This window comes from Dendrobates tinctorius, unplaced genomic scaffold (assembly GCF_039654945.1).
Source record: "Dendrobates tinctorius isolate UK_male_01 unplaced genomic scaffold, ASM3965494v1 ptg000091l, whole genome shotgun sequence".
Taxonomy (NCBI): Eukaryota; Metazoa; Chordata; class Amphibia; order Anura; family Dendrobatidae; genus Dendrobates; species Dendrobates tinctorius.
The window spans coordinates 11696344-11720575 of record NW_027361759.1 but is presented as its reverse complement, the minus strand read 5'-3'; the positions used below and the strand labels follow the sequence as shown (position 1 = coordinate 11720575).

At 41.3% G+C, this 24232-nt stretch overlaps 1 protein-coding gene across 3 annotated transcripts in view; it reads right to left on the bottom strand.

Annotated features, from left to right (window-relative positions):
- The window catches only part of ALCAM (activated leukocyte cell adhesion molecule), a 138405-nt gene that overhangs the window by 20919 nt on the left and 93254 nt on the right, over positions 1–24232 (bottom strand). For 2 of the 3 annotated variants that reach the window (XM_073586242.1, XM_073586243.1), the window contains exons 7-14: positions 17300–17427; positions 14309–14438; positions 6541–6653; positions 5950–6082; positions 3154–3287; positions 2816–2948; positions 2159–2197; positions 1517–1622 (exon numbers count right to left, since the gene is read on the bottom strand). In XM_073586242.1, the coding sequence (XP_073442343.1) occupies positions 1517–1622; positions 2159–2197; positions 2816–2948; positions 3154–3287; positions 5950–6082; positions 6541–6653; positions 14309–14438; positions 17300–17427 (916 nt within the window). The remainder of the gene's footprint in view (positions 1–1516; positions 1623–2158; positions 2198–2815; positions 2949–3153; positions 3288–5949; positions 6083–6540; positions 6654–14308; positions 14439–17299; positions 17428–24232) is intronic. The other variant, XM_073586241.1, reaches the window with a different exon arrangement.

The following is a 24232-nucleotide window of genomic DNA, read 5'->3' as shown; positions in this document are numbered from 1 at the left end:
CAGCATGGAGGAACACACCACAAAGAATATGCCCTGAATTCAATAAGTGATGTTTGTCTCTTAATGAACTCGGCATCTTGTACTTCAGCGAGACTGATGTAGCACGAGCGTGCGCTACTCCAGTTGTCATGAATTGGCCCCGGAGGGTGCAGTGTCTGGTTCGCCTGTGAGAATAACTACTCCGTTAACTACAGAAAGTGATGATTGTATTATGACTTTGTAATGGTCAATTATGTGTAGATGTCGTACAGTGGTGAATTGTCATTTGGCTTCCACTATTGAATGGGAAATGGCTGTAAAGTAGTAGCAATGTGTGGGCAACGTGTTGTAAGCACTAAATTAACACAAAATAAGGGCACCATTGTCATCATGTAGGCTGGGCAACACCTGCTAACGAGTGCCGTTTGGCTAGTTTGCTGATCGTGCTGACTTAATAGCCTGCTTAGAATGGCTGACAACAGCTACATGCTCACAGAATGATTGTCACCATTAGGCTACGTTCCCACGCTGAATTTTTGGTGAGTTTTTTATGCTGCGTATTTTTGAAAAAATGCAAGTAACTCATTTTACTTAATGGGTGCACCAAAAGTTCATTGTGGGAACGCAGCCTAACTGTTCCATGCTATAGAATTCCATTGTTCTCGGCAGCACATCCTGTTTACACAGGACGAAGTGATGTCAAGACTCATGTATTTAACAGAGGTAACCAGCTTGATATTACAACTGTGATTTATTTTGGGGATCTGGGTCAGGGTTAGAAGTAGTGGGGCTTACAGGAAAAAACAGCAACAGCACCGCATAATACAGTATGTTTATCTGTAGATATAAATCAATTTGGCTTTTACAATTAGTACGCAAACATGGATCACTAGATTTCACAATACAAACATAATATTTTGCTATTTCCATACTTCCTAATGAGGCTGTGGTATTTACTTTTGAAATCGATTTCAGAATAGCTGTGTATTCACAAATCCAAGTTTATTCATGAGATAAAAGTCAATCTCGCCCCACCAAGCTTCACTGACAGCTCCTCAGTGTTCCTCCTCCCTGCTGCTGAAACCCAATGCTGTTCAGTACACGATGGAGTTATCAGGCAGGCAGGGTACGCAAATATCAAACACACTTACTTTTTTGTAGGTACCATTAACCAGTGGTAATTACGGTTACTATATATATAGCCGTCTACACCTCTCATCACTTGTCTATGCAGATACATTGTAACAGCCCCTCAGCTCTGTAAGTGGGACGTACCCCAATGTAAAGAATTGTTTTAATCACATTCTTCAGTGAATTAATAGACCATATATATTTGTATAGAATAAATAACTTTGCATTAAATGATTTTTCACTTAAAAAAAGACCACTATGTGCATTTAGAAATCTTTACACCCCACTATTAAGACTTTAGATATGAACTCATATAAAAAAAACAGAGTTTTCTACTGACATCAAGAACCACCCTACCAATGCATTACTACATAGAATGATTAGATAATTAATGCTGTTGACCTACCCTGTTCTCTTTACGTATATCCAGTAGGCTAATCCGGCTACCAGCGCAGCAAGCAGAAGGCCAACAACAATCCCCACAATGAGTTTTGCATGATCATTACTTTCACCTAAAAAATGATTTTTGAAAAACAGAAATAATGGTAAAACGAACCCTAGCAGCCGACATTTCGGAAGGCGTGCCTAATAGAAAGTGAGTGAACACAAACAAGTGTGGCACATAAAAGTGAGCAACTGTCTGAACAGCATTGTGAATGTAGCTTTCCATTAAGAAAACATGAGATACAAGGATGACTTTGAGACTTGCTCTCAAGCTTCATGCCACTCTCTCCGCACAGACATACTAATTGTATTTCTTCCCGCTCGTAGTCAAGTATTTAGTATGCAAAACAATATACACAAGAGCTGCAATCACCCCACCGCATTACTTATGCTTCTCACCTTCCCAAACAGAAGATTGCTGACTTACAAAGACATCTTTTAGGACAGTTCTAAGAGTTAAAGTGCAGCAGAAAGAAAGATAATGTCTTTTATTAATCTCTAGCTGTGCAGCAATATAAAAAAAAATAAATAAGATGTACTAAAGAGAAAGGAAAGTGGAAACCCCAGGAAGAAGAGAAACACCTTACGCTACAGCTTTACTTACCACTTTTATTATTAGGCTCAACTGGCTCTGGGACGCTGACTGAAATGAAAAATTGAGAAGTGAAGTTAAAAAAAAAAAAAACTTCTTCTGATGTATGAAAGTCACCTTCACCACCATAATGTGCTCTAATCTCCAGCAGTAAAATGACTCTTCCCTTAGTGCAAGTAAAACTACCGAGAATGCTTCACTTTTTCACCGATGTCAGAGACTCGACTAACCAAATCTTTTTAGAATCCTCTTCTGTACAAGATGACAAGGTTAATACAGACAAAGGAGACCTGCAGAGTGTTCAATCCCCATTCACAGGGAAGAGTGCAAATCAGGAGGCCTCTACTTCTTTTCCTTTCATTTTGCTTTTTTTTTTTTTATAAGCCTTTTGGCTTCTTTCTGCAACCATTTAACTCTGATGTAAGCAGCCTTATCCAATTTTGCTTTTATTTTGCCAATCCTTCCATCCATGCATTCATATTTCCACAAAATAGCCGAGCATGGGTTGAAATGATGAGAAGACTCAACTGGAGTGTAGTGATGTGTGGAGGGACTTTACATATTGACAAGGGTGAAGGAGTGACTGGTACACAATCAGTGATGTGTTTCCTGCCGCCGCACTTAATTAGGGTAAAACACAGGCGCCTGACTGAGTGACAAGGTACTTACTGGCGGAGATGTTTAAAGAATGGGATTCTCTCCCCAGTTTGTTTTCAGCGCTGCAGATTATAGTGACATTTTCTTCTGGGGAGATGATAAGTTTCGCAGTATATCTTCCATTACTTAATGTGGTTTCTTCAGTCTGTAGAAGATGAAATAAGTAAAACTCAACTTGAAGTTTCTTGGTCATTGCATTTGCGAGTGTTTAGAAAAGTTCAGCTATTTTGCAGCGTTGCATGCACATGAGCGGTATTAAGCCCGATTCTTCATATTAAGGTACGCCCAGAACATCAACTGTACGTCAGGTTTCTGCGGTAAACGTCAGAATAATTAATCCTGGAACCCACCTTGTTTAGGTACACTCCGTTACCGAGACTGACGCACTGCACTTCAGGCTTTGGAAAGCCGTCTACTTCGTAGAGAATTGTTTTTGACTTTCCGTCAGCATTTGTCTTTTTAGATAGCTTGATCCGTGGCTTTCCTACAGACGGCAAATAAAAACACAAAACTATTTTGAGACTTACTTTTTTGTCTAGCACACTTTTTTAAAAAATTAGTGAAACAACTTTATATCTTTCCCAATGTGTTATATAGTAACAATGCCAGGCAGGCTAGGAATAAACCTAGCGCCACAGGTTTTGATTAGCACTCATGGCTAGTTCTGCATATAAACAGGCTAGGTGTTCATCTAAATGAGCTCAGCTCAGGGAAGCTGACCAGACTGGATAGGTCTTGGAGCTGAAGTGAGAAAGGACAGAATTCCTCTCTAAGAAGAGTCTGCACAGGCCGTGTGCAGAGAATCTCAATTATTAGTGGTTGTTATGGACGATAGCGGTTTTGCTTGCTTGATCGGGGGCTAGGTAAGCCGTGTTATGAGTAGCCACTGTCTGTTCTCTTAGTTAGAGCCTGGACAAGTCTAGGGATTTACGATTATGAGCTTGTTTTGGTGCTGTACAACCTGTGGAAAGCAATAAAAACTGCTTGGATATAAATTGCATTGCCTGTGTGAACGCTATCCAAGTCCTAATGCCTACCGAAGAGAGTGAATCCTTACAACATGTACGTCACATGCTGGGTGGGGTGTATGAAGCAGCTGAACCAGCACGATATCCGGCATCTGTCTGTAACAGCAACAATCAGAACTGGGCTCTGTTCTTTGCTGCTATCCCCTTAAATACCAGTATCTGACAGCAGCATTTAAAGTTCATGATCCTGGGAGTATGCCATTGTGGGTGTCAACTGCCCTCACCTTGCAAGGTATCAATGAGTTGTCATGGCAGCCAGGGGCTAGCTGACGGCACCATGGCTGCCATGTTGGTACATAGCTGCCATGTTGGCTGGGCTTCTTAAGCGACAATAATTTTATCCATCTACCGCAATACAGTTGCACTGCGCTATAAAGAACAAATAATCAGACATACAAAGAGAAATTTTTTTCTAAAAATATATTTAGAGAAAAATATACAATTGAATCAACCTCATTTGTCCTTTAAAAATACAGAAAAACATATTTTGTATTGCCCTGTTCGTAAAAGTTCAATGTATTAATCGCATCACCCCCAGGCCATTTTCCATTTTTGTGTTTTTTGCTCCATTTCTTCCCAGAGGCATAACTTTGTTATTTTTCTGTCAACATAGCCGTGTGAAAGCTTGTTTTTATGCAGGAAGAGTTGTACTTTTGAATGACACCAGTAATTTTACCATATAGTGTACTGGAAAATGGAAAAAAAAAAAATTCTAAATGCAGTGAAATTGCAAAAAAAGGGCAATTCCACCATTTTTTTTTTACCATGTTTACTTAATGCTAAAACTGACCTGCCATTATGACTCTCCAGGTCATTACTAGTTTGCAGATAAAAAAGCATCTATACATTTTTAAGTTTTTTACTCTTTACGCAATTTACTGATTGGGTTAATGCTTTTTATATTTTGATAGATCGGGTGTTTCTGAATGCAGCGATACCAAACATACGTGTTTTTGATATATTTATTATTTTGAATGTGTCAAAAGGTGGGTAATATAAACTTTTATATGTTTTATTTGCTTCAATAGTCTCCTTAGGAGACTTGAACCTACGACCTTGGCTTGCCCTGATATGTGTAGCAAAAACGCTCATGTGCTATAAACGCCGGCTATAGGAGATCGGCAATGACAAGCATGGGGGTCTTCTGCAGACCCTCGGTGGTCAAGCCAACCCATTGGCACCCTGTGATCATGTGACAGGGTTGCAGATGGGCAGGGATAGTGATGCTCTTTTGCCGTAAGCATGTTAAATGCCGCTGTCAGAGAATGACAGGGCATTTTACATTTAACAGCCGCAGGTGGATCAAATCAGCTGTCATGCCACGGAAAAGGTGCAGTCTCAACGCCGGATTAAAGGGAGATACACGACATATGACATACCTATACGTCATGTGTTGTGACGGGGTTAAAGGCTGTTAAGCAAAAAAAAAAAAATCAAAGTGGCAGAATTACAGTATTTCTGTTGCTGTATTCCACCCAAAAAATCCATAAGTACCCCAAAATGGCATCAGTAAGAATGTCAGTTTGCCACCAACTTTTTTCTTTTTTTATTGGCTTGGTTTACAAATTTCTGCATTTTTTTCACCACTTATATCAAAAAGAAAAACAACATGTTTGCCATCACTAATTGTCCTGACCTAAAGAATCATGTTTCCAGGTAACACACATTCAATGCTGTAAAAACAAAACCTAAACACAATGGCAAAATTGTGTATTTTAACCATTTCCCTGCACATGGAATTATTGCCTAGTTTTCCAGTACAGTTTATGCTAAAATGAATAGTGTTACTTAACATTACAACGTGTCCCAGAAAAAAAGTCCAAGATGGAAAAATAAAAAAAAAGTTAGAATGAGGTGTTGAAACCTCAAAATCAAAAACGGGCTGTGGCAAAGTCAGTAAAAATCAGAATTGGATGTTAAATATTTATCTGCATAAAGAAAAGAATGCAGGAAGACAAGGGGCATCAGACCAGAGGACGCTCTCAAACATTCTCTGGTTGCTGCGAGCTTTCCACTTTATTATTGTTTGATTATTGGGGCGAGATTGTCCTACTTCTATAGATATAAATCCTATAAATAATGGTCTTAAGGCATGTATTATTAGCTAGTCTAACCAACCTTCTACAGTTAGTCTTAGTGTTTTCTTTCTCCTTAGACCATCCACTTCCAATAAGCTGGTCTCACACTCATAAACGCCCGAATCTCGATACTGCAGATTTGTAAAAGTAGGTTGGGAAAGGATTTTTTGGTTCTGGGAAAAGAAATAAAACAAAGAGCATCATTATAAACGTGTTTTTCCATTTATTTCAATGATTAAATTGAGATAAAAACATGATACATTATTTCAGATTTTTAAAGAAAATGTTCAGGCTCTTTACTTTGTAACTAAATGAACAATATTACTGGGTACCACCCACACACATCAAGGGAAAATTTAGCACGTAATATAGAAATATCCGCCAGGGAATTGCTCTATTAACCTTCATAGTGTTAATATGTACAATGAACAGAAAGCTACATGGAGTTTATGATAAGGAATATTAGACGCTATAACAGACATTGGTCAGTTGTTTCTGGTTGCACCACCTATTCCTCGGAGAAAGGGTATTCATTTCTATCACACTCCACTCACTCAATGTCAGGACTTTGGATTCTAGATTTGCATGTGTAACAGATGTTTGTGAAGCCATAAAAGGGAATAAAACTCACTTTCATCCATGTAACTGAAACATTTTTGCTCGCAGAAGGAATGCAAGACACGGACAGACTGTCTCCAATCTGCTTGGTTATATCTCCAGTAGGTGTCAAAGACAAGTCTAAGTCTAGAAGACAAGAACATAACTATAGAATGGAAGGAAAACACACTTTGTGGAAACATTATTTTCTATATTTAGAAACGTTCATTTGTATGGAGTTAGAACAGGGCAAAATGAAACTGGCCTTAAAATTCTTACTCACTCAGCATCTGACCCCTAGAACAGAATTCATGATAGCACCACCAAGACTGCACAACTAAGGCAGAATGAGTCTACTGACACCTCTCATACACATGGCCCACAGTGGGGCCAAACCTGAGCCTTTTGGGGACGGTCAGGTTACGGGGCGATGCATGTGCAGTATTGCTTTAGAGCTGTGCAATCTGTTTTCAATCTTTTTCTGGGTATTTCACAAACATAAAAGCATTATTCAAAGAACAACACTACACTTAGTCTCTTTCTATAGTTAAAGGGATTTTCCGCTACTTAGAAGGACAACCCCTTCTCATTCCCCATGTTTGGCCCTGTTTAAATAAATACTTATACTCACCAACCATACCGGCGCAGTTCCAGCAGTGTTGGCACTCTTATTTCTGGGACACACAATAGGTTGTCATGTCACGTGAGCCCTGTGCCCAATCCGACCTGGTGTCACTGTCTCCGCCTTCGGACATATAAGTAATCAAGAGGAAGTCAGAGCTGCGGCTGGCCACACTTCCTGTTTATTATTTATACGTTTGAAGGCGGGGACAGTAACGCCAGTGCTGATTGGGTGCAGGGTTCACTTGTCATAACAACCTCATGCGAGTCCCTGGAATGGTGCCGGTATGGGTGTTGTGAATACGTTTTTTTATTTAAATGGGACCAAATGAGAAGAAGTTGTCCAAGTAATGAATAACTCCATTAAAGCATAGCTTCTACAATAATATTACAGTGTATTGCCATTCAATGACCTAGAATAATTCCTGGATTAGCTGGATGTGCAGTAAATGTTTTCAGCCCTAATACAGGGCAGAGTACTGCATAATGAACCCGACAGGCACTGTAGTCATCTGTTCAACAGATTCAGAAACACATTCAATAATTATCTTTATGATCATGATTGAACCTGGTACCCGTCAATCTTCCCCTAGGTAAAAATGAAGACTGCCTGGAATTACTGTCACGTTTTTGCTTTTCTAGATACATATAGTGACATGCTTGGCACCCATGCCATTCCGCTGTCTGAAGGGGCTGTGTGATCCTGTGTCTGCCATTGTGTACCAGACCCAGCACCCTTCTTTTAGTACAGGCTGTGCCTGATATTTAGGGAGGTGTAAATAGTGAAGGGGATGCACCTGTTACACGGGACTGCTGAAACTCTAACCCCCTATCATTCTAATACTACTGATGGCCTATCGTAAGCAGAACTCTAAGTCCTCTTTAACCCCTTCATGATCAAGCCTATTTTGACCTTAATGTCCAGGCCATTTTTTGCAATTCTGACCAGTGCCCCTTTATGAGGTAATAACTCTGGAACGCTTCAATGCATCCTAGCGATTCTGAGATTATTTTTTCGTGACATATTGGGCTTCATGTTAGTGGTAAATTTAGGTCGATAATTTTTGCGTTTATTTGTGAAAAAATCAGAAATTTGACACAAAATAGTTACTAAATAACATTTCCCACATGTCTACTTTACATCAGCACAATTTTGGAAACAAAATTTTTTTTGTTAGGAAGTTATAAGGGCTGAAAGTTGACCAGCGATTTCTCATTTTTACAACAAAATTTACAAAATCAATTTTTTAGGGACCACCTCACATTTGAAGTCACTTTGAGGGGTCTATATGGCAGAAAATAGCCAAAAGTGACACGATTCTAAAAACTGCACCCCTCAAGCTACTCAAAACTACATTCAAGAAGATTATTAACCCTTCAGGTGTTTCACAGGAACTAAAGCAACGTGGAATGAAAAAAAGGACATTTTAATTTTTACAACAAAAATTTTCTTTTAGCATCAATTTTTTCATTTCAACATGGGCAACAGGATAAAATGGATCCTAAAATTTGTTGGGCAATCTCTCCTGAGTACACCAATACATCATATGTGGTCATAAACCACTGTTTGGGTGCACGGCAGGGCTCAGAAGGGAAGGAGCGCCATTTGACTTTTTGAATGGAAAATATGCTGGAATATTTAGCGGTTGCCATGTCGCGTTTGGAGAGTCCCTGTGTGCCTAAACATTGGAGCTCCCCCACAAATGACCCCATTTTGGAAACTAGACCCCCCAAGAAACTTATCTAGATGCATAGTGATCACTTTGATCCCCCAGGTGCTTCACAAATTGATCCGTAAAAAAAAAGTACTTTTTTTTCACAAAAATTTTCTTTTAGCCTCAGTTTTTTCATTTTCACATGGGCAACAGGATAAAATGGATCCTAAAATTTGTTGGGCAATTTCTCCTGAGTACACCGATACCTCATATGTGGTCATAAACCACTGTTTGGGCGCACGGCAGGGTCTGGAAGGGAAGGAGCGCTATTTGACTTTTTGAATGGAAAATTAGCTCCAATCGTTATCGGACACCATGTCGCGTTTGGAGAGCTCCTGTGTGCCTAAACAGTGAAAACCCCCCACAAGTGACCCTATTTAGAAAACTAGTCCCCTAATGGAACTTATCTAGATGTGTGGTGAGCACTTTGAACCCCCAAGTGCTTCACAAAAGTTTATAACGCAGAGCAGTGAAAATAAAAAATCATTTAACAGGAGAAATTGGACAACAAAAGTTGTTGTCCAGTTTGTCCTGAGTACGCTGGTACCCCATATGTGGGGGGGGGGGGGGAACCACTGTTTGGGCGCACGGCAGGGCTCAGAAGGGAAGGAGCGCCATTTGACTTTTTGAAATGAAAATTACCTCTAATCGTTAGCGGACACCATGTTGTGTTTGGAGAGCCCCTGTGTGCCTAAACATTGGAACTCCCCCACAAATGACCCCATTTTGGAAACTAGATCACCTAAAGAACTTATCTAGATGCATAGTGATCAATTTGAAACCCCAAAAGCTTCACAAAAGTTTATAACGCAGAGCCGTGAAAATAAAAAATATTTTTTTCCTCAAAAAAATTTTTTAGTGCGCAATTTTTTATTTTCACAAGGGTACCAGGAGAAATTGGACCCCAAAAGTTGTTGTCCAGTTTGTCCCGAGTACGCTGGTACCCCATATGTGGGGGAGGACCACTGTTTGGGCCCACATCGGGGCTCAGAAGGGAAGTAGTGACATTATGAAATGCTGACTTTGATGGAATGGTCTGCGGGCGTCATGTTACATTTGCAGAGCCCCTAATGTGCCTAAACTGTGGAACCCCCCACAAGGAACTTATTTAGATGTGTGGTGAGCACTTTGAACCCACAAGTGCTTCACAGAAGTTATAACGCAAAGCTGTGAAAATAAAAAATGATTTTTTTCCTCAAAAAATGAATTGTTTAGCTCGCTAATTTTTATTTTCACAAGGGTAACAGGAGAAATTGGATCCCAAAAGTTGTTGTCCAGTTTGTCCTGAGTACGCTGGTACCCCATATATGGGGGGGAACCATTGTTTGGGCACACGTAAGGGCTCGGAATGGAAGTAGTGATGTTTTGAAATGCAGACTTTGATGGAAAGGTCTGCGGTCGTCGTTACGTTTGCAGAGCCCCTGATGTGCCTAGGAACCCCCCACAAGTGACCCCATTTTGGAAACAAAACCTTCCAAGGAACTTATCTAGATGTCTGGTGAGCATTTTGAACCCCCAAGTATTTCACAGCAGTTTATAATGCAGAGACGTGAAAATAAAAAAATAATTGTTTTTCCACAAAAATAATTTTTTAGCCCCCAATTTTTTATTTTCCCAAGGGTAACAGGAGAAATTAGACCCCCAAATTTGTTGTGCAATTTTTCCTGAGTACGCTGATACCCCATATGTTGGGGTATACCACTGTTTGGGCCCACATCGGGGCTTGGAAGGGAGGGAGCACTGTTTGACTTTTTGAATGCAAAATTGGCTGGAACCAATGGTTGCACCATGTCGTGTTTGGAGACCCCCTGATGTGCCTAAACAGTGGAAAGCTCTCAATTCTAACTCCAACCCTAACCCCAACACACCCCGAACCACAGCCCTAACCCCAACACATCCCTAACCCTATTCCCAACCCTAACCATAACCCTAACCCCAATACACCCCTAACCCTAATCCCAACCCTAACCATAACCCTAACCACAAGCCTAACCCTAATTCCAACCCTAACCCTAATTCCAAACCTAATTCCAACCCTAACCCTAATTCCAACCCTAACCCTATTTCCGACCCTAACCCCATTTCCAACCCTAATTCTAACCCTAGCCCTAACCCTACCCCTATTTCCAACCCTAACCCTAATGGAAAAATAAAAATAAAAATAATTTCTTTATTTTATTATTTGTTCCTGCCTATGGAGGTGATAAACGGGGGGTTTATTTACTTTTCATTCTATTTTGATCACTGTGAGAGTTTATCACAGTGATCAAAATGAATGAATGGAATATGCAGCCGGCGGGCGCACTGTGCATACGCCCGCCATTTTCCAAGAAGGCGGCGCCCATGGAACAGGACGGCGGGACACCGGGAGCCAGAGCGGGACATCGGAGGTAGCGGGGGGGTGAGGGGGGGGGTCGGAAGGTGGGTGGAGCGGAGAGAAGGTGGAGGGGAGCAGATGATGATGGCTGTTATGAATGGGTCACCGAGGAGAATAAAGCAAAACAAGCTAAGTCACAGAAAACCAGAGAGGTTGGTAACTATGCAGATTGCAGATCCCTGATCTTACCACACAACTAGCAGTAGCCGTGGAGCGTGCCTACGATGTTCCTAAACACCTCGTCACGGCCGGAGGACTAAATAAGCCTAAAGCAAGAAAAGGGAAAACTAACTGCCCCAGAGCAGACCCCAAAAGAATAGAGAGCCCCCACACATGTATTGACAGTGAAACAAGATGAAGGCAAAAACACAGGCAGGAAAATAGGCTGACCAAATGATGGGGCCCAAACTAACTAGACAGGAAAGGAAAGACACTGTCTGCAACCTGCAAAAAACCCTACAAAAATCATGTCCAACACTTCTGAGAGCAAAATTAACCCTGAAGTCACTAGACTTCCCCCACTATATCAGCACTCTGAAATATTCTGAGACAGAGCAAAAAGAGACTGAACTAGTAAGGGACAAAAAGCCAATTGGCAAAATACTGATAAATAAGAGTGGAAATTCAGCACAGCCCCCAGCAGGGGCTGGCTGACCACACCAAAAAACTGAATAGACCAACAAAATCAAGTGTGAACATTAGCAGAAAAACTTAGATTTAGATGGCTGGAACAGAGCTGAAAACCAAGAGCTGACAAGCCAGAAGGAATCACCAGCAACTGAATAGGGCGTCAGCTGTCTTAAATCCAATCTGAGACTCCTGATATCCAGTCGTCATCCTCATTCTCAGGTGGCAGATCAAATCAGCCTCTCTACCTCCTGTAACCACCAGAGGGAATTTGGAAGGAGAACTCACAACTGGTGAACCAGAGAATGAACTCACAACAGACGGCGGCACATTGCCGCTGTCAGTCGCATCGGGGGCCGATCGGCCCCGTAAGTCGTGGGGGGGGGGGGGGGGTCGGATCCATCATCGGCCATGGCTGGATTGTAATATTTCATCAATTTTCATTGATTCAATATTACTATTGCTCTGATTGGCAGTTTCACTTTTAACAGCCAGAGAGATCACAGCCACTTGGCGGCGAAGCCACGCCCCATGTGGTGAAGTACAAAGCCCCCTGTATCTGCGGGTCGGGTGACTTTTCAGTGACCCCGGTCACCCGACCCGCAGGGGGGCTTTAAAGTCATGACGTCACATAGGCGTCACTGGTCGGATTGGCACTGACTTTCATGACGCCTATGTGGCGTCATTGATCGTGAAGGGGTTAAAAAATTTTGGCTTTTGGGTTTACGTGGTTGCATTTAAAATATAAGCAATTTGCTATGTAGTGCCTATGTTTAATTAATAAAAATTACAGCTACAGTTACAAACATATTTGTAAAAGACCTTTGGGATGGATTAGAACATTACCCTTATACAGGGAACCTCTCATGTTATACATGAAGTCTGACCTGTGGACAGCACGGCATAGAGAAAGAAGAGAAGATTGGATTATGGGCTTGTAGGAAAAAGATTCAGTATAACTTGTAATCTTGAATTTTGTTATCAAAACTTCCTATAGTGCGTGTGTGTGTGTGTGTGTGTGTGTGTGTGTGTGTGTGTGTATGTATATATATATATATATTTATTTATATATATATATATATATATATATATATATATTTATATATATATTTATATTAGGCCTACCAGTGATTGACAGTTGTCTCTGCGTGCAGTCATTCAGGGAAGGTTTCTGTTACTGAATAGGATTGCCCACTGGACTCGTGCACAAGCACCGGGTGAATAAAATGAGCAATGAATAAAATGAAAATTTACTGAGACTTTTTCTACTTAACTAGATATAATCTGGTCGGCTCATCCGTCTCTATAATATCCTACCTGCAAATCAGTTACCATTTTCTACCGGACAGGTTACCTTTAAGCAAGTATCGCTCTGTATGTGACTGCAGGGACTCTCAGTTAAGGCTAGTGTAAACTATCAGACAGTCTCTTATTTTTCATATGTACAAAATCAAGCAGTTTTAAAAAAAAGTTCTTTAAATTAACCCCTTAATGACCACCAGTATGCCTTTTTTTTTTTTTACTGACCTGCGATATAAGAGACTAGCATTCCCCGATGGGTGACAGTCCAGCAGCTAGCAACGATTTAATATTTTTGCCACATTTTTGATATTTATATCAATAAGCGCAAAACATATCAACCTAACTTTACCATTATCATAAAGTATAATGTGTTACGAAAAAACAAAATGAATGTGATCTGTTGAAGCGTTCCAGAGTTATTGCTAAATAAAATGACACTGGTCAGATTTGAAAAAAATTGGCCTGGACACTAAGGGGTGAACCTGTGCTATCATAGACAGCCCACGCCTGTATTAGGACGCCTACCAAATGAAAATTGCTTTAAAAATAGTTTTGTTTGAAACCTGTTTTTTCAGGTGAAGCAAAAATTGCAGCGTTCTGCAAAGTCCGAACATTCTGTTCTGTGTTCCATACGTGCAGTGGCTTCGCATGACATGTACACTGACACGACTGAAGGCATAGCTTGGGGACTTTTGTTTCTTGTTAAAGAGAACAATGCCATCATTTCCATATATTCATTTTTCCAGGGTGAAGGTTAAACTTAGCGTAAGTGATCCATAAAAGGAGACAAAAAAAAAAAAATCTATCCCAAAATGTACAAAACACTAAAATAGCTCTAAATAAAAAGGTGACAAATATTTATATGCAGCAAGAAATAGGCAATGTAAATACAAGCTCCATAAGCCGTGCTTGGCTGTACTCAAATCAACATTCATTCCATTTAAATGAAATTTCTTATTATTCTAAGAAGGAAAACTCCATAATGTTTGCCACTGTGCGCTGACCTCAATTCCAATATTATCTACATATTACAAAAACAAGCACATTCTCCGGAAGAATCACGAATATTTATCGAAAGGCAGAATCGTACACTTCGTAGCGCTTTTCAGAATAACCGGGCTGGATGGTTACATGGCAGTAAAGGAATGGCGCTTACTTACAATGCACAGTGACCATTGTGGAGGCGATCATGACTTTATTCAATAATGAGCATTTGTAATCCCCGGTGGCATTTCTCTTTATGTCACTTATAAGGTAGGCACTTGAACTACGAATACCTTCTTCTTGACCCTACAAAGAAACAGATGTGCAAGACAAGGTACTTAGACTGATGGGAGAGGGACGTAAACCATTGAAAATCTGGGAACACAATTTGCCTATTCAAGTTAAGTGTGGAAAGTAAGGCTGGAGTCACACATAACGACTCACCAGCTATCCTGACAAGGATATCAATGTGTCAGGATCGCTGGTGAATCGCTATGTGATCGCTGTTGAGCTGTCAAACAGTCAGCTTCACCAGCAATCAGCACAGCGACGCCCGGCGTCACTGTGTTCGTTATTTACCAGCGCGCTGATGCACGGAGCTGGTAACTAACGTATACATCGGGTATCCAAGGGACGTGCGTCCCTAGATACCCGATGTGTACGTTAGCTACCAGCTCCCTGCATCAGCGCGCTGGTAACTAACGTACACATCGGGTACCCTTGGACACCCGATGTGTACATTAGTCACCAGCAGATCGCTGGTCTCCCGCCTGTCACACGCAGTGATGCGTGGTGGCCAGCGGGAGACCAGCGACCAAAAAAAAAAGTCCTGGCCTTTCCTGCAGCGATCCCGGCAGGGGGGCCAGTCGCTGACCGCTGTCACACACAGCGATCTCGCTGGTGAGATCGCTGTTGTGTCACAAAAATTGTGACTCAGCAGCGATCTCGCTAGCGAGATCGCTATGTGTGACGGGGCCTTAAGACCTGGCTTCTGTGATCAAAGAATATAATATTTAATATTTGCACTACATGTTATTTCACATGTTGTGTAAAAAAAAAATGGAGAAAACAAAAAAAATAAGGTTATAATAATAGATATGATAAAGTGCTTTATACAGTATTCAATCAGATAAACCAAAAACAAAAAGGAAAATGCTGAAGAAAACTAAGGAGTCCTCTAAGGTGGGTCCTGAGGATGAGGCTATTAGAGGTAACCATCAATATCAATGTAAGGTCACACATGGCAGAAAGTGAAAGCCATGGATCTCACCGCTAATTTACAGCAGGTTTTGCTGCAGGTTTAAGTGGATTTACCTCCATGACATTGAATGTGGCGAGAATCCACAGCATTTCTACAACAGAATGAGCACGATCAGCAAGGAAAACGTCTGCTTTATTGGAATGACACATGTCAAATCTTATTCATCTGCCTTGTGGTGTAACGTGCTGTGGATCGTACCTGCACCAGTCTGCAGGTGACACCCGGAGAAAATTCACTAAAAAACAATGCAACTCCATCTCGGTTTTTAAGTTCTGTTTTTACAGCATTCAATGACCTGGCAATGTGATTCTTCAGGTCAGCATGGCTATAAGGACATAGGATGATCATATATAGATCAAAAGCATATATAAGTTGTACTAACAGGAAATTGAAACAACAAATTTCAGAACATTTGCATGATATATCGGATGTATCTAATAATAATCAAAATATTTCATCTGTGGCCAAACATTTCATAGAATGTCATTCCAGAAGCATTGTGTCTTTTCAGGTATATGGCATTGAAAGGATTAACCCTTTGCCTCGTGGTGGGAATAAGCAACATCGACTTTTAACACAGGAGGCATTTTGGATGTATTACCTAGGAACTCGGTTTCCTGACGGCCTTAATAGGAACAATGAAATAATGTTCCATTATTAGATCTTGATATTTTTGTAAAAGAAAATTAATTTTGTTTGTTTAGGGATATACAAATATGCACAATGTTTGCCATCTTTTATCATTGTGGTTTTAGTATTTTTATTTTTTTGTCTTTTTTTGTATATGTATATCGTTCCTGGACCTTTTCGTCACATCATGTGATTTCATTGTCTATCATGATTGGTGCGTGATCGTTTAAAAAATCTTTTTTGAGATGGTTTTGTATGAGCTTTGACAAAGATCATTTTGGTGATCAAAGCACATCCCTCTGTCAGCCTGTCATTCATACATCCCAGAACAATTATGTATTTTTAAAGTGATTTTTCAATAAAAAAGTAATTTTAATCATTTTCAAAGGAGCTGGAAGATTTTCAAATTTTTTCATCTAATCAACACATTTGGCCAGGACAGAATTCTGCGCACCTGTTATCTTTTTTCGGTGAGCTGGCTTTTTCTCTTTTCTCTCTTGCTCATGAAGATATATTTTACTTATTGATTTTATTTTTTAGATATTGACTTTTGAACTAGAAAAACTAGCTGATCTACAGGAGCATGTGTGAGTGCATACACCTATCTTCGAGAGCCGTGTAAAATTTAACAGAAAATATATATCTATATATAAAGCTAAGTGTGTGTGTGTGTGTGTCGTCACGCCCACTCCACATAGCCCCACCCACTGGCAGGTGGAGAGCGGGGTTGCAGAGGGAGAGTGCGGGATGCGGGTGGAGAGTGGAGCTGCGAGGGAGCGAGCGGGACACGAATGGAGAGCGGGGCTGCGGAGGGATAGAGTGATGGTGCATGGAGAGCGAGGCTGAGGAGGGATAAAACGGGCCGGCGAATGGAGAGCCGGGCTGCAGAGGGAGAGAGCAGGACGGTGGGTGGAGAGCGGGGCTGCAAAAGGAGAGAGCATGATGGCGGGTGGAGAGCAGGGCTGTTAAGGGAGAGAGTGGTACATGGGTGGTGAGGTGGGCTGCTGAGCGAGAGAGCAGGACGGCGAGTGGAGACAGGGGCTAAGGAGAGAGAGAGCGGGACGGCGAGTGGAGAGTGGGGCTGCGGAGAGCGCGGGACGGCAGTTAGTTACCATGCCCGGGCAACACCGGGTTCTTCAGCTAGTAGTATATATTTCCTGATGACACATCCCCTTTAAAACACAGAATGCATTTTCACAACTAGATAACTGGGATTGAAAATCACATAATATTTCATGCCCAAACATTGGTATATTCAAGAAATCTAGAAGCTTACTGGAAGGTAAAACAGAAATTCTTCTGGCGGTGGATTGCCGTTTCCTATGCACTTCAATGTAATGTTATCGCCTTCTTTTATAGTTTTTTTGGGGGACTGTACATGTATTGTCACCTTCTCTGTAGGGTCTAGAAAAAAAAAAACAGTACACAATTAGGTTGTGCAAAATATCCAATTTAAATAACAGAATAATTACACATTGTTTTCACAGTAAGCAGGGAAATGTAATTGCTTTAATGCATCCCTTTCACGTGGACTGGAGCTAATAGGCACTTTCTAAATACAAAATCATTCCTAATCAAAGAGTAAGAAAGAAATTCTGTAACACAAAAATAAGTAACTCAACACAACGATCTCGTAAGGCCATTACTGTTTTTCTCGGAGAAGGACCATTAATAACAATTTCACAGTAGGGTTTTAGTGTAAAGGACTTTTTTACTGAACTACATTACTAGACTGAGCTAATCTATTGTTTACACACAAAAATAATAACAGGGCTCCCGGACTGCCGCTAACAAGAATTCTTTGCTAGTTTTAGACTAGAGTTGTTGGTATAAAGTAGTATTTTTTAGCCATAAAATAAAATATCACAAACTTCAGACTGAAAACCACATGCAATCCACTTGCTGCTAATTACTACAGAGCGTTCAAATCAACCACGCTGTGAATTGAGAGGAGATTTTTCGTCGTGCTGATTTTAAATATGTCATTCAATGCCTAAGAAAAATTCCACATTGAAACCACCAGCAGATCCATACAAAGGCAACCTGCAAACTCCAACCCAATGAGAATCAGCCTTGAATTGTCTATTAGCATCAGATTTGTGAGTTTGACAAATCAGTCATCTGACCTTGCCGTAGGGAAGGCAAACAATTATATTGTCAGCTGTATTGGTCATTGGCATCTAAACACTTCAGAGGACTTGCGGGTATTTTCTTTATGCTCATGGCCATACAGTTACAATCCAGTAAAGCATTCTTAGGCTCCCTTTTGCTGGTGTTGAAGAATTTGCAAAGTACGTGCAGTCTGGTGCTATGTACATACCGTCCTCTTTTCTTCTTCCATAAGGAAATGTGCCCATGTCATCCTATTCAGGCAGATTCTGCTTGAAATCTGCCTAAAAAAGCACCACACATGCGACCCATAAAATAAACATGGTGCACAACAATGTCATACGGTGGCATGAAAAAGTTTGTGCACCCCCTGGTCAAAATTACTGTTATTGTGAACAGTTGAAGATGAAATGATCTCTAAAAAGGCCTAAAGTTGACCTCTTCACAAACCATTACCTATATAAACTTCATAGCTAGTGTCCCAGCACTTCATGAGGTCACTGGCGTTTGACCGTATTTTTTCATCAGCTGACATGTGTCCCCAACAGCCGCGGGTGGAATCACAATCAACCCACAGATGTTAACATGTTGAATGCCATTGCCAATCTCTGACAGCAGCATTTAACATTGCTGCGCCGAAAGCACGTCACTAATACCACCCACCGATGCCCATGTCACATGATCATGGGCCACCCATGGGTTGGCATGACAACATGGGGTCTGTAGGACACTTCTGTGGTTGTCATTGCTGTACTGCTATGAGCGCCGCCGCCCTGTGGCAGATGATCATTTTAGCTTCACATGGCAGGGGTAAAGCCCTGCTGTGTATGTGCAGCACAGGCTATTGAATGATCGCAGCTTCTAGTCTGCCATGGAGTCTATTAAAACACGTAAAAAGTAAATGGTTTTAAAAAAATAAAAAAAAAAAATATACAAAATTTCAAATCATCACCCTTTCGCCCCATTCAAAATAAAACAATAAAAAAACCCACATATTTGGTATCGCCATGTTCAGAAATGTCTGAAATATAAAAAGAATGAATCCGATCGGTACATTGAGAAAAAAAAATCAAAATATCAGAATCATGTTTTTTTGTTGCCATAACATTGCAATAATATGAAATAACAGGTGAAATAAACATCGTATCTACCCCAAAATGGTATCAATAAAAACGTCAGCTCAGTGCGCAGAAAATAAGACCTCGCAGAGCCTCAGATACTAAAAAATGGAAACACTACGGATTTCGGAAAATGTCACCATTTTGTTTGCAAACTTCAGATTTTTTTCACCACTTTAAGGGATTCTGTCACCAGTTTTGTGAAATAGCAGCTAAAAATATAAACTTATTCAGTGTCTGCCATGCATTCCCTAAATCCTTATATAATCCCGACTCCCCTTTTCTACTCCTGAAACTCTTTAATTTTATCCTGCGCTGTATGGAAAGCATCTCAGTCCATTCCGATGGGAGTGGTTTTGGGCATCTGCATCCCTCCCTCCAGGCTTCTGCTCTCCATCCTCCTGACGTGGATAACAATCCACATCGCCATGCGACATATTGCGCCTGCCCAGAAATATTGCGTTTTGCTCCTGCACAGTATGCTATGCCTAACTGCAGGCAACACCGAAAAATAGAAGTGCGCATGTGCTAGCACACGTTCTGATACATGAGCCGGAAGTATGTGTGCTGGTGCATGACACTTCTGTTTTTCTGAGCAGGTGCAAGTTGTCGCACGCCGTTGTGGATGACGCAAGAGGCATCATCCGCGTAGTAGGACGGCGAGCAACAGCCAAACAGGAGGGATTACGAGGCCCAAAACCACGCCCATCGGACCGGACTAAGACAATTACCATACAGCGTGGGAGAAGTTAAAAAAGGTTTTTCAGGAGTCAGGGGGTTATTTAAGGATTTAGGGAATGCAGCGTAGACACTGAATAAGGTGATATTTTTAGCTGCTATGTCACAAAACTGGTGACAGGTTCCCTTTAAATAAACAAGAACCTATACATGTTTGGTTTCTGTGTACTTGTAATAACCTGGAGAATCATAATGGCAGGTCAGTTATAGCATTTAGTGAGCATGGTACACTGCACTTTTTTTTGCAATTTCACCAAACTTTGATTTTTTTTCCCGTTTTCCAGTACACAATGTTAGGGTTGCGGATCGCACTAAATATAATATATAAGGAAGTGCAATCGCAACCCGGGGTCCACCGTGCAGAGATGGAAAACTGCTTCTCAGTAATGGCAGAGCACTAACTGAACACTGGTGGGTTAACCACTGACCCGTTGTGTACAGGGACGAACTCTTACCTCACAGAGCCGAAGAAACAAATGCCGGAGCCTGTTAACTTCACAGAACCCGGCAGAGGGAGCGCTGCTAAACGGTCACAGGACTCTGTCCCAGAGACAAGAGATAGAGTCCCTCTAGACCAGGGTTCCCCAACTCCAGTCCTCAAGGCCCACCAACAGATCATGTTTTAAGGATTTACTTTGTATTTTACAGGTGAAGCAATTAACACTTGAGCAATACTAAGGTAATCCTGAAAACATGATCTGTTGGTGGGCCTTGAGGACTGGAGTTGGGGAACCCTGCTCTAGACCATCAGCGCTCGGCGTTGCGACTGCGGTGCCAGGAACGGATACAATTACAGACAAGCATGCAAGTGTGCACGGTGCAGCTCAGGTGGACGACGCTTATTGCCCAGGGTTGGGCCGGATAAGCGCACAGGTTGTGCACGGCGCTGCACAGGTGGTGGCTGTCACTTGCCGTGGTACGATAGTGCCCTGCAGTGGGCGACACCATCGGATGCTAGTGTGTGCAGAGTACTAGGAGCACAGTGGCGTGAGAATAGCCACTCATTGGCGCTGACTGTAACTATGAATCCCTAACACAAACATAACCAGAGGGAGGGAGTCTTAAGGAGTCAGTCACTCGATACATACATGCATCCATCATCATACACACAAATAACAATTAGAGTCTATACTAGCGCATGGCCGAGCGGCCATGTGAGCCTTTTATTGCAGCGTCCTTCCGGGACCTTCCTGATGGTCCAATCCGAGCTGCTTGATGACCTGAGCATGTGACCTCCGACCTCCAATGAGAGGTTGTCCCACGGGCATGTTCAGTAGGCTGCAAAAAGGACTTCGCCTCCGGAGCTGCTCGCTGCTGACTAGTGCGGATTGCTAAAGCTGAACCAGAGGTGGCAGCAGCAACCAACCTGACAGCACTAGCTTGAGCAAGACGTCTTGACCGACGCCTTAGCTGAGCAGCCTCCTCTGCGGTCGGGACTGAATGGGAGACTGCAGAAGGCAAGTCTCGGGATTCCGCAATGCAAAAATCCAAGGTTGTGAAGATGACACACTTCCTTTGCATTTTAGACAAACAAAAAATTACATAGATATATATATATATATATATATATACACACACACACATACATACACACACATATACATCTCATCATTTTACGACTTTGGGCATTTAGGTGTCCAAGGTCGCCTCACTCACTTTGATACGGGCTCCGGCCCGCAAGTTATCCAGCAAATCATTTAATCAGCTGACGGTGCTCCTAACAGCCGCGAGTGGAATCACGATCCACCCGAGGCTGTTAACATGTTAAATGTTGTTGTCAAGTTTCGACAGTGACATTTAACATGCAGTCACTGGAAGTGCGTTATAAACCACGCCCCTTGTCACATGACCTGCGTATCGCTGATGGGTTGGCATGACAACCCGGGGAATGCAGGAGATCCCTGTGGTTGTCACCTCTGAACTGCTATGAGTGGTTGGCGCTGATAGCATATGAGCATTTTTGCTGCACACAGAGGAGGGTTGAAGCAAAAAGTAAGCCTCAGCCAGCCCCAGATCAAAAAAATGGAGACGCTACGGGTCTCAGAAAATGGCTTTTTTTTGCAAACTTTTGATTTTTATTTCACCACTTAAATAAAAAAGAACCTATTTATGTTTGGTATCTATGAACTCATACTAACCTGGGGAATCATAATGACGGGTCAGTTTTAGCATTTATTGAACATGGTAAATAAAATACCCAAAAAACAATTGTGGAATTGCACATTTTTGGCATTTTCACCGCACTTTGAATTTTCTTCCTGTTTTGCAGTACACTATATAGTAAAACCAATTGTGTCATTCAAAAGTACAACTCGTCCTGCAAAAACCAGCCCTCAGGGGAAAAATAAAAAAAAATTATGGCTCTGGTAACAAAAAGGAGCAAAAAATGAAAACACAAAAGCAGAAAAACGCAAGGGGTTAAGCGGTTAAAAATTACAAACAGGAAAATGGGCCAATGCAAAAGTTTGCGCACCCTTGGAGACTTGTGTGCTTAAATAACTTTGACCAAGGTTTCAAACTTTAATTAGCCTCTCAGGGTTATGGCTTGTTCACCATCTTCCTTAGTGAAGGCTAGGTGATGCAAATTTCCCAGCTTTATAAAAACCCAAACTCCTCTAACTTTGTGCCAAAAAATCAGCAGCGATGGGTTCTTCGAAGCAGCTGTCTAGCACTCTGAAAATGAAAATGGTGAAGGACCACAAAGCAGGCTATATGAAAATAGCAAAGTGTTTTCAAGTTGCCCTTTCCTCAGTTGGAAATGTAATTAAGAAATGATGGTTAACAGGAACAGTGGAGGTCAATATAAAGTTTTGAAGATCAAGCAAATTTTCAGTAAGAGCTGCTCATAGGATTGATAGAGAACCAAATCAGAACCCCCGCTTGACTGCAAAAGACCTTCAAAAAGATTTAACAGACTCTGAAGTTGTGGTACATTGTTTTACAGTTCAGAGACACCAGCACAAATATGGCCTTCATGGAAGAGTCATCATAAGAAAACCTCACCTGCATACACACCATAAAATTCAGCATCAGAAGTATGCAAAAGAACATCTAAACAAGCCTGATGCATTTTAGAAACAAGTGCTGTTGACCATTCAGGTTAAAATAGAACTCTCTGCTCACAATGATCAAAGGTATGTGTGGAGAAAAAAGACTATCAGTAATCTCACATTCAAGAAAGAATGGATGAAAATCCCTTAAACAAGAATTTAGGCCTTTTAGAGATCATTTCATCTTCAACTTGCTTGACTGTTCACAATAATTAATTTTGACCAGGGGTGCCGAAACTTTTAAATGCTATTGTATGTGCCTATGATCTCTGTTATGTCAATTCTTTTAACTGCTTCAGGGTTCAGAAACCCTGAAGTGGCTAAAAGAAGTGACATTCTCATTCTTTGGGTGACTTTAGCTAGAAAGCAGCCCTTTCTCTGTGCTTCTCACTAGAGAGGGAAAGACGCCTCAGGAAAATGTCAGCTGTCATTTTCCTGAAGCGGCTTTGCCTGGTAAATCTCAGCCATTGTGCCGACATCTAAATGGTGCTTTGTGAACCTAACCTAAAAGCAAGCAAATAAACTAGTTATGGTGATCATTTAGGCATTCCCCTCTAAAGTTCCTCCACTGGTGTATGGGGCTCAAATGAAAACAGAAGAGCCAATGGCCCATTCTGCACATGCTCTTCTCGGTTACACTTCTAGCCTTTCTATTTCATCAGGAAACATGAACTCACACCGTATTAAAACTGCAAGTGACCTTCACCCGTGCCTGCATTAATCAATAAAATATCAATACTGTATGAATTATGTTTGACCTTTATTTAATTCTTATAAAGAGCTGTCTTCTGACCACTGAAACGGATAATCTTGTAATGGGCACTGCTTCTATGTGTGATAGAAAATGGGAAAAAAAGTTTTTTTCCCTCAAATATGCTTCATTAACTTGAGTGAGTATGTCCTCTAAGAATACCACTTTTATAAACAGTTGTTAGTTATTGCACAACAAAAGGTACAGATAATAGAAACCGAACAAAGAGACAATCAGTCAGGTCAAACAATGATGAGCACGAGAAAATTCCACACCTCTGCCCCCAAAAATAGAACAAGCTAGAGCCAAAGTACTGCTAATTCGCAGCACAGTGGCTCAGTGGTTAGCTGAGGGGATATGGGTTCAAATCCCCACAAGGAAATACAACATCTACAAGGAGTTTGTATGTTCTCCCCGTGTTTATGTGGATTTCCTCCGGCTTC